The 10,477-nt window shown below is 42.7% G+C and overlaps 1 protein-coding gene across 3 annotated transcripts in view; it reads right to left on the reverse strand.

Moving 5' to 3' along the window:
- The window catches only part of RANBP3L (RAN binding protein 3-like), a 57,163-nt gene extending 46,887 nt beyond the window's left edge, over positions 1–10,276 (reverse strand). For all 3 annotated transcript variants that reach the window (XR_001482419.1, XM_015408478.1, XM_015408477.1), the window contains exon 1: positions 10,006–10,276. Coding sequence is in view for 2 of the 3 variants with exons in the window: in XM_015408478.1 (XP_015263964.1) it covers positions 10,006–10,147 (142 nt within the window). In the remaining variant the exon portion in view is untranslated. The remainder of the gene's footprint in view (positions 1–10,005) is intronic.
- Between the last annotated feature and the right edge of the window lie 201 nt (positions 10,277–10,477).

A 10,477-nucleotide genomic window follows, 5' to 3' on the forward strand; every position in this document is an offset into this window, starting at 1 on the left:
TACACTGCATGTACAGACACCGTGGCTGGGTGATGTTCTCTTTAAGATTAAGATACTTCTGTTAGAAGTGTGAGAAGTTGATTTAAGGTAAGAACTGTGCTGATTGGCGTTTTCTACCTATTTTGCAAAAAATTTTTGTAGATCAGACATGTTCCACTCATCTTAAGTCTAGATGGAACTTTTGTTCCAGAATGAGAAAATCACATTCACATGAAGGGAAATTTGATGAAGAGGATCTACAGCCATGTAGTAAAAGACAGGGTAATGGTACATTCCAACCAGAAAACACCACTAGGGTACCTCTAATGATGCTATCTTATTGACAGCAGTTGGCTTTAAGGAATGGGGGGGGGGGGGGAGAGCATGGATTTGGATCCAACCTGCATTTTCACGTGTGAAAAACAGAGGATGGGGACCTCTTTGATCACCCGAAATGGCTATGCGGGGAACATGGGGTCTACATTGACATAAAATATGTGGGAACTAAGGAACACTGAGTGAAATAGCTGGCTGGATCCAACCCATGGCCTGTCCTTTTAGCTACAGCAGGGGTTAACAGGCAAAGTAGCTCAGAAACACAGTCCCTTAAAAAGGCAGCCCAGATTAAATTCCCACTTGAAGCCTCTGAGGACACACAGTGAATAGAAGAAGAGGCAAAGGGTGGGATTAGATACAGTGGATCCTCCTCCTCCTCCTCCTCAGCAGCAGGGCACATGGTGTGACAGGCTTTTTTAGCAATAACTGGATAAGACCGGGTTGCTCCAGTCCAGAACAGCTTCACCATTGAGTGGAAGAGGCTGTTGGAAAAGACACTGCCGAAGCCTGCCAAGTAGGCTGCTTCTGGCTGTTGGAATTGAAATAATCCAACCTCGGGTGCCAAGGGAAGACTATGCAACAAATCTATCTGCCCTCATAAAAAGGGCCTGCAGACGAGGGCTCTGTTTTCCCCTTTCGTTTCTGCCAGTCCCAAAAACTTCTAAGGCTGTGGAATTAGGAAAATAAAACAGGCCGGTTCTTTGCAGAGTGTCTTTCTGTTTTAAGGGTGTATTTCCAACTGTTTTCCCTTAAAAGGAAGGGCCTGAGGCGATTCCCTCAGAGTGGAACTCTCTGCCTGTTAAGAAAATGTCCCTTGGCTGATTTATTTTAGACAGCTGGTTAAAATATTTTTATTTACGTTTGAAAGGCTGAGCCAAGTAGTATTTTGAACATGGTAGTTTTGGGTTTTGGCACTTCTTTTATGTGTTTTAATTTTTCTGATTTATTAAGTATGAGTTGTTATGAGAGCTTCATCACTGCCAAAAGATGGGGTGGTTGGATGGATGGAATGATCAGCGAACAGATAGACATGTTTGGTGATGCCCAGAAAAGACATTAGAGTACTCTTCCACCAGCTTTCTAGAAAGAAAGTTGTCTTTTTTTCTGTATGATTAACTGGTACACCATGGCACTGGATGGACCATTGGCCTGATCCAACATGACTTCTCTTATGTTCTTTTAAAAATATTTTTTGTATTTTTCATGTGTATGTGTGCGTGCGCACATGCGAGTGCATGTGCACCTGGAAGTCATGGTGACCTCTGGTTACTCTGTGTGCTACTGGATGTCATGGCGGCCTCTGGTGACCAGTGTTCCCTCTAAGCTGAGTTAGTTTGAGCTAGCTCACAGTTTTTTAGCCTCCAGCTCACGATTTTTTGTCTTAGCTCAGGAAGGATGGCTCCAGAGCAAACTAATTTATGCAGTCGCCAAATCACTCACTCACAACTTTAATGCCGGTAGCTCACAACGTATAATTTTTACTCATAAGACTCCACAGCTTAGAGGGAACATTGCTGGTGACTGACCCCTATTGAGGTTCTGGAGGATATTCAGAGAGGTGGTTGAATAAAGCCTGCCCCCACCTCCCAACTGCTGGTATTCCAAGGAGGTCTCCCATCCAAGTACTTGCCAGAGTCAACCCTGCTTAGCTTCTGAGATCTGACGAGATCAGGCTTGCCTGGGCTATCCAGGTCAGGGCAGTTATTGACAACCCTAAAGACTCTTGAATTATTCACAAATTCACACATAAGCTTGACAAGTTAGAGGACTGACAAAAGACCTCTCAACCTTGATTCAAGCCAAACTTTCTCTCAGTTTTACAATTGTAACAACAGTTGTGTATATTAACAAAACAAATGCCAGTGCATGCATATGCACCTCCCCCCCCCAAAGTGCTACAAATACTTCTTTCATTTCAATTTTTATTTGTTGTATTATTATTATTATTATTTTAAAAATCACAAAATAGATGAGAAAAGGCTCTTTGACATCTCACGTACCAGCCAATCAGCACTGTTCACAGCTAACTTTTACTGCAGACATACAAGGCTAGCATTTCCAGAACTGAAAAGGTAAGCTATATTTTGGGGAATGTGCAGTGTGAGGGTGCTTCCAAATCAACTGCACTGCTTCGAAAATGTACATCCATACGTTAATTCCCTTGGGAGTACATCACGTTGAGCTGAGTACATGTGCTAAGTATCACTTCCTTAGGGCAAAACAAGCATTTAGCTTTTCCTCAGCCTTTTCATGCTGGTATAGGGTCTTCAGAAAAGAGCAGAGTATCAGATTGCCTGTTGTCTAGGGTTACCATATTTTGAAAAGCAAAAAAAGGACCTATTTCCCAACTGACTACTTTAAACAAGTGATCACTATGACAAATCTAACATCCCTACTTTTAAGCTGTGAGAACTGCTACTAACTAGGAATACTCCTAACCTTCCAACCCCAAAAGAGGACATTTTCATAAGTTTTTTTAAAAAGAGCCCAAAAGAGCCCATAAGACACCTAAAAAAAGAAGACACGTCTTTTTAAATAAGGATATATGGTAACACTATTGTTGTCAGTTCTTTGACATTCTTTTCAGTTCCGTTTTCAACAGTAAATGGTAAGGATTTACGTAGAGAAGAAACGAACTTTTAAAACCCCAACATGCTTGAATATCCGGTAGAGTAATATGTTATGCATAGTTCAGTGCAATCGTTTTTCTAATTAACTCTAATAAGGAATGGCAGTAAATTATATTGAAATTTCAGTTTTAATATGTAATCTCTTTTGAATATTCCCACACATCAATTATGGCCGGTGTCTCTTTCATCTCATTCACCTTGTAGAGAAGACTTTAGAAACCTTTGTTTGTTGCTACGTTTAACTGTTCTCTCGAGCCCACAATGCACTGGGTAATGGAAGTTTGTGTAATGGGATATGTTTAGCTTGTTCTACCAACACTTACATTGCTGCCAAGAATCACTAAAGCCTTAGAGCTAAAAGCAGGATTTGCCTAAACCTGTAGAAAGACAATGGGTTTTATTTTACAGATGTTAATTAAAGTATCACTGTGTAAATTAATATTACTTCTCAGCCAAGTGTGACTATGTTGCGGGTTACATCATGTATACTAAATGGTTTTCTGGATTGACAAACTAATTTTTTTTTGGGGGGGGGGGAGGACGGGTAGACAGAACTTTCTGAAAATAATGTACCTGGCCTGTGAAGCAAAGTAGACGGACATACTAAAACAAAGTACATTTATTGTGTCCTGAACACCAGTGATGCTTTAGAATTAATATGGTGCTTGCAATGTGTTTCTTTTGGAAGCACACACTTGCTTTTTGATCTAGAACTGAAAATCTACATCTTGAAACATATAGATCCTGATTCTGAAAATGAAATCATCGACTCCAGAGGCATACTGAAGTATTTTAACACTTTGCAGTGCAATCCTACACAGCTACCCCAATCTAAGCTAGAGTAGCCAGCTTGCAGTTATAAAGTTCCTGGAGATTTAGGGGTGGAGCCTAAACAAGGTAGTGTTTGGGGAGGGGGGAGGGACCTCAGCAGAGTATAATGCCATGGAGTCTGACCTCCAAAGCAGCCACTTTCGCCGGGGAAACTGATCTCTGTAGTCTGGAAATCAGCTTTAATTCCAGGAGATCTCCTGGCCTCACCTGGAAGTTGGCAACCCTAACCCAAGCCCAAGGTGGGTTGATTGAAATAGTTCTGCATCAGATCGCACTGTTAGCTGAGAACTCCTTTAGGAGGAGTACAACTTCCCCCAGGAAAGGCTGTCTCCTCAGAGCCAAACTGCACAATATGCTTTTTAACGAGTCAACTTGCTTTCCCTGCAGCTACACAGCAGCTGAAGGGAATGACATTTTTAAAGCCTGAGGGAGCCCCATTGACTCAGGACAGCAGCAGGGGGGGGGTCCTGCCTCCAGACCACCACCCCCCGTGGCCATTTCCTGAGATGAAGTGGTTCTGGTGGGGAGTTATTTGCATATCTTTGGAGCTGAGTGTGGTGTATTCTGAACATGTCTATCAGGAATCATCTTGACTCATTAAAATATATATATTGTGTAGTTTGGCCTTTGGTCCTTGAGCACTTCCCCCACACACACACTTTTTATCAGTAGCAGCTCAGTCTTTTATGGAGTGAGTGTCAGTATACTGGTCCTCATCCAGTCTCATAAGTCGAGAAAAAGTTGTAGCCTTATATCATTGGCTTCGGGCATTCCCAAGCAATATACAAATCTGTCTGAGGCAAATAATTTCTCAGCCAAAATCCCCCTTCCCAAATGTGCCTGAAAGTAACACACATAAAAGTGATTTAGACTAATTCAAAGCCCTTTCACTGCCCCCTTTCTGCTTTTATCAGGGCTTCCAGCATTGTAACAGGTTAAAATCCACAAGGGTGGCAATAAACTTTGAAAGATTAGATTTAATTTTTTACAGTGCCATCCTAAACAGAGGTACACCCTGCTAAGTCAATTGAAGTTTAAATAGACTTAGAAGGGTACCGTTAATTGTAAGAACATGATGGTAAACTTACCTCCAAAATACAATGAAGGAACTGAAAGATGTTTTAGCTCTGCCACTTCCAAGTATTGAAGTGGATATTCTGGTGGCCATTTCCAAATCCAACATGATTTTGATGAACATTCATACATATGTTAAGTATTCTTATGACAGCCACTTTCTGTGTAATATTTCAAATCTTTTACAACAGCCTACACTTTTACAATATTTTATGGCTTCTTTGCCCCAAACATCTTCATTTCCATAAGTTAAGTACACATTTGGGAACGACTAATTTTTTCATGGAGCTTATGACCACACAACCCATTATACTGTGCAGTGACAAATCACAATCGCATACACTCCAAAGTAGCTAGGCACTTAATACTATTAAAAGAATGGTCACATGTATGGAACTGTCTAAAACTGAAAGAGGCAGAGAAATTTGCAGTGCAGATCCACTATTTGGATAAGGAAGACATAATTCATTCATAAAAAATCCTGGGGAAAATATCCCTTATTTTTTGTAACCAAAAAATTACTTTTGAACAGAGTTGCCAGACTACAGGAAGGAAAGACGATAAGCTGGTGTACAATATCTTGTCTAAAATACAGTTTCCTTATCCAAAACTGCACTGGGGTTTGATGTGCCTACCAGTGGGCAGCATACTTGCAGGGGCTTCCCCATTTTCTTCTCTGCCAGAGACAGTTCTACATTATACACATGGCTGTGTGCACTGAGTTGTCAATGGTACTGAACTGAATGTGGAAACCCCAAGTCACACAGAGCTCCAAAATTCATCTAGTACATTTTCCTTCAAGTAGCACAAAAGGTTCTCTGTTCCTCATTTTTTATCCTCACAGCAATCCTGTGAGGTAGATGAGCTAAGGAAGAGTGACTGCCCAAGGTCAACCAGCAGTTTGGTTGCCAGCCTCCAGGTGGGGCCTGGAGATCCTCACAGAAATACAACTGACCTCCAGATGAGAGAAATCAGTTCCCCTGCAGAAAGTGGCTGCTTTGGAGAGTGGACTCCCCACCCCATCCCCAATCCTGCCCTCCCCCAAATATCCCGGAATTTCCCAACCTAGAGTTGGAAACTGTACCCAGCAAGCTTTAGGGCAGAATGGGATTCTGAGCTTTAGGCCTCTACCACCTGCCTCTGTACAGCTGCAATCCTATGGACACTTTCCAGGGCACGCCCCATTGAATAAAATGGGACTTGCTTCTGAGTAGACCGGTTTAGGATTGCACCCTATGAGCACTACAGCTCCCATGTGAACACTCGAGATGCATATCAGGGCCTGAACAGATAAGCCCAGCTTCTTACTTTCCAGACACACTTCACTTCAATCTCATCCCCTTGTTTACGCTCATGGGATTTACTGATTTTATTCTAATAACTGAGGGGCTCCAATCCATTTCAGTGCTGGGCTCCTGTTCAGTTCTAAAAGCTGCTATCTCTGTTAGATTCTTTGCATATAGCAGGGCAGGGACATGGAATGGCTCAGGCAAACATACACCATACCAGTTATATGAGCAATAATAAAAAAACGTAACATTCAAAACAGTTGAAGAACAAACAAGATAAGCAAAACATCCTACCGCAGAAGAGGCCACTGAAGGCCTGCTTCTAGCTACTGAAGGCCTGCTTAGATTCTAAAGTGGGTGACTTTAGATAAAATGGGGCTTACTCCCAGGCAGGGATGCCAGCCTCCAGGTGGGACCTGGAGAACCCCTGGAATTACAGCTCATCTCCAATCTACAGAGGTCAGTTCCCCCAAAGAAAATGGATGCTCTGCAGGGTAGACTCTGTGGCATTGTGCCCCACTGAGGTCCCTGTCCTCCCCAGGCTCCATACCCAAATCTTTATGAGTTTCCTAACCTGGATCTGGGAACCCTCCCCACCCCCACCCCCGTGCTGGTAGCCAGCAGGGAAAGGCCAGCAATGAAAGCAATCATCTGCACTCCTCTGGAAGGCTGTTTGAGAGAACATGGGCTGCTATGGAGGGAACCTGCAAACAAGCTGAGGCCAGTCTCACCACCCTGAGAGATGGCAGTGTTGGAAGGAAATGCTGAGAGGTGGTCACATATGTCAAAACCGGAAGAGATGGTCTTTCAAAGATCCTTCCTTGAGCCCCTGCCTCTAAAGTCTGCTGGCCCCGAGTCTGTAGTCAGCTGCCTGCCTTCCAGGAGTACAAGCAAACTTGTGCACTCTGTAGCTTCTGCCTTCAGAGCAAACAAACACAACGCAACACAACACAAATATCCGTGCATGTTGGAATGTGCAGCCCCCAGAATGGAATAGTTAGTAACCTGGATCCCATTGGTTATATAATCAAGGATGCTTTCCCCCAAGTCAGTGTGTACAGTTCACTATTTGAAGGAAAGTGGATATGCTCTACACAGAATATCGACGGGAATGAATCTCTTCAGTAGGAGCCCCTGCTGATTCCTCTAGTTGGAACACATCCCTGTCAGTGAGATTATCTCTCTCCCTCACTATCCACTTCCCTTCCCAGGCCCTGTGCAGAAAGTAACAGTAGGCAGCAGAACAGTCATTTCCAAATAAATTTCTATTGTTCAGAAATTCAAGATTTTGTTTCCACCTATCCCTCCCACTTTACATAGCTCTTATCTGGTATAGTGAAAATGAAATAAAACGTTGCCAGGAATCAGGAAAAGCCAGTCTTTTTGGAGAACTACTGTAAGTCAACAGCATTGTTTGAAAAATGAGAATAGAGTCAATGGGAAAGGAGGGTGCAAAAGAGGAAAGCTTCTTTAATCTGAACATAATACTGGCATTTCAGGGAGCACCAATAGTTCCTATCTTTTCCTTCTTCTCCACTTTTTTTTTTTTTTAAACAAGAAATCTTTGCACAGAAAAATTACCAGAAGTAGCTTAATTTATGCAATCGTTATGTGTAATTTATAGAAGAGAATATACACAGAGGACAGTGCAATGTTGTGGTTCAAGGGGGGTTCGTCTTCAAAAGCCACTCAGCCATGCAGTAGATTGGGTGAGTGTTAGCTGGAGTGTTCGAATGTCCACCCTGAAATAATCCTATTGTGGGAAATGAAACTGTTTTATTTATTTATTTATTTATTTTATTCAATTTATACCCCGCCCTCCCCGCAACGCGGGCATACGCTGATATAAAACATTTAAAATCATTTAAGATCACTACAATACAGATAAAATCAGTTAACCAATTACTAAACAAAGTGCTCTAGATGTTATATCCCAAGATGGCGTATTACACTGCTCTATTTCCATTGCTCTATTCCTCAGCATCATCCGCTCCGGGAACCACTGATGTTCCCTCTTCCAGGGCCAGGTTAAGATGGACAATAATGATGGTAGTGGCGGCTCCTACTCATACGCCTGGTGGAAGAGCTCCGTCTTACAGGCCCTGCGGAACTGTACAAGGTCCCGCAGGGCCCAGATCTCCTCCGGGAGCTCATTCCACCAGGTAGGAGCCGCCACCGAGAAGGCCCTGGCCCTGGTTGCGGCCAGCCTGGCCTCTCTGGGACCTGCCATTGCCAGGAGATGTTGCGTGTGGTTCATAACAGCTAGTGGTTCGTAACAATGAGTGAGAGACTGCATTTAGATACTTGTACTCTGCTTGTCTCACCACTGTGACCCGAAGCGGCTTACAACATTGTTTTCCCTTCCTCCATTTTATCTTCACAACAACTACCCTGTGAGGTAGTTTAGGCTGAGACTAAGCCCAGAATCCCCCAGCAGGCTTCCATGACAGAGTGAGGATTCAAATCGGGGTCTCCCAGATCCTAGGTTCATACCCTAATCACTATAACCACACTGGTTCTCAGATGCTAAAAAGGTTTTGGTTTGACCAGGCATTATAAACCTTAGTGCCCTGATGCAGATAGCCCAGGCTAGCCCGATCTCATCAGATCTCAGAAGCAAAGCAGGGATGGCTCTGGCTAGTATTTGGATGGGAGACCACCAAGGAATACCAGGATCGCTACACAGGGGCAGGCAATGGCAAACCACCTCTGAATGTCTCTTACCTCGAAAACTGTACGTGGTCACCATAAGCTAGTTGTGACTTGATGGCAAAAGCATATAAATAATTGTTAGTTGATATATAACCATTATATATTTGTGTTTTATGGAGTCTTTTGTATATTTAATCATTTGTTTTTAGGCTTTTTTGCTTTTTTTGTGCTTATGGTGCATTCCTAGCAGAAAGGCAAAAAATATTTTTTTATAAATGAATGCGTAAACCAATAAGCAATCTCAAAGTTGGGATTTTTCAAAGATTTGTAAAGTATCAGTTCAGACAAAATTGAGATTTTCAAATCCCATTGATAAATATGAGCTTAAATTACTCCTGTTACTCTTGATTAGACCTAATAAAGGTTATGTTTGGATACAGAGAAGAAGGGGAAGAATTATACTCATAGTATTTAATCAGGAAAATGTATTATTACACTATTTATGTTTTTTTCTGCAAAACCTAGAGCCTTTCCCTCCCTCTTGATCCTTTTTTCCTCTTTTTTTACAGGAAAGCGGGGTGGGAGGGGATGGGGGAGAGCAATTAAGGACAGGCCTGGCTGAATCCTTTGCAATTGCTGTACCGTCCTGAAGATCTGAACACAGCCAGAAGCAAAATGCTACATGAACAGATCTGACATCTGGATAAGAGCCATAAAAGAAGCTCAGGATTCCTTTTACAAATCAAAATGTAGAGTCTTAGAGTTATCAATGCCCTGACCTGCATGGCTCAGGCTAGCCTGATATCATCAGATCTTGGAAGCTAAGCAGGGGTTGGCCCTGGTTAGTACTTTGATGGGAGACCACCAAGAAAGTCCAGGGTCACTATGCAGAGTCAGGCAATGGAACTGCCTCAACGTCTCTTTCCAAGAAAACCCTATTGGGTTGCCATCAGTGGGCTGTGTTTTGTCCACATTTTCCACTACCAGAGTTATCAATAGTTGCTATCTAGTTAATGTTGCTACTAGCTCCAGTGACAGATGGATTCTACTCATCGTGCCATTGCTGGAATTATTTTGGAGCCACTGGAATTTTTTCCGATTAAAATCCAATTCTATTGCTGCTGCTCTAAAGTAATTGCACTGGGAGAGCATAAGTCTTGACCTGTCCCCAAAACACCTTCACACAATGTAATAATAATTAAAAAATCACTTACCATCATAGTATTCTTCATTTTGCTTTCTGTTTTCCAAACTGTGGAACAAATACACATTTGTCCTAGGGTCGCAGCCGGCTTGGTCCATGGTCCATGTGTCGCTGCAATCTTTTCTTTTGGTGAAATGAGGTCTGCCCCTCATTGGATGCACGTAGCTCACCGTTGAGTAACGACTGCTCGTTGTACACGAAACTTCTATCCCTGCATTTGCAGGAACTTGCTGGTTTTCTCACAATCACGGTTCAGAGAGCTTAGAAACATATAATCCTATGTATCATGCCACAACATTATTCTCTCTCCCCTCTGAAAACTTTAGCACCACAGCAAGAGCCACTACAGTGTCCCAAACAGCTGCTCAAATGCTGCTTTCTCTCCCCCCCCCTTCTGTTTTCAGCAATGCCAAAGTTTAACAGAAGCTCAAAGCTTGAGAATGAAGCTCCACACAATAACTGAGGTTAGAAACAAAATACGT

This window comes from Gekko japonicus, unplaced genomic scaffold, assembly GCF_001447785.1.
Source record: "Gekko japonicus isolate JY-2015 unplaced genomic scaffold, Gekko_japonicus_V1.1 scaffold964, whole genome shotgun sequence".
Taxonomy (NCBI): Eukaryota; Metazoa; Chordata; class Lepidosauria; order Squamata; family Gekkonidae; genus Gekko; species Gekko japonicus.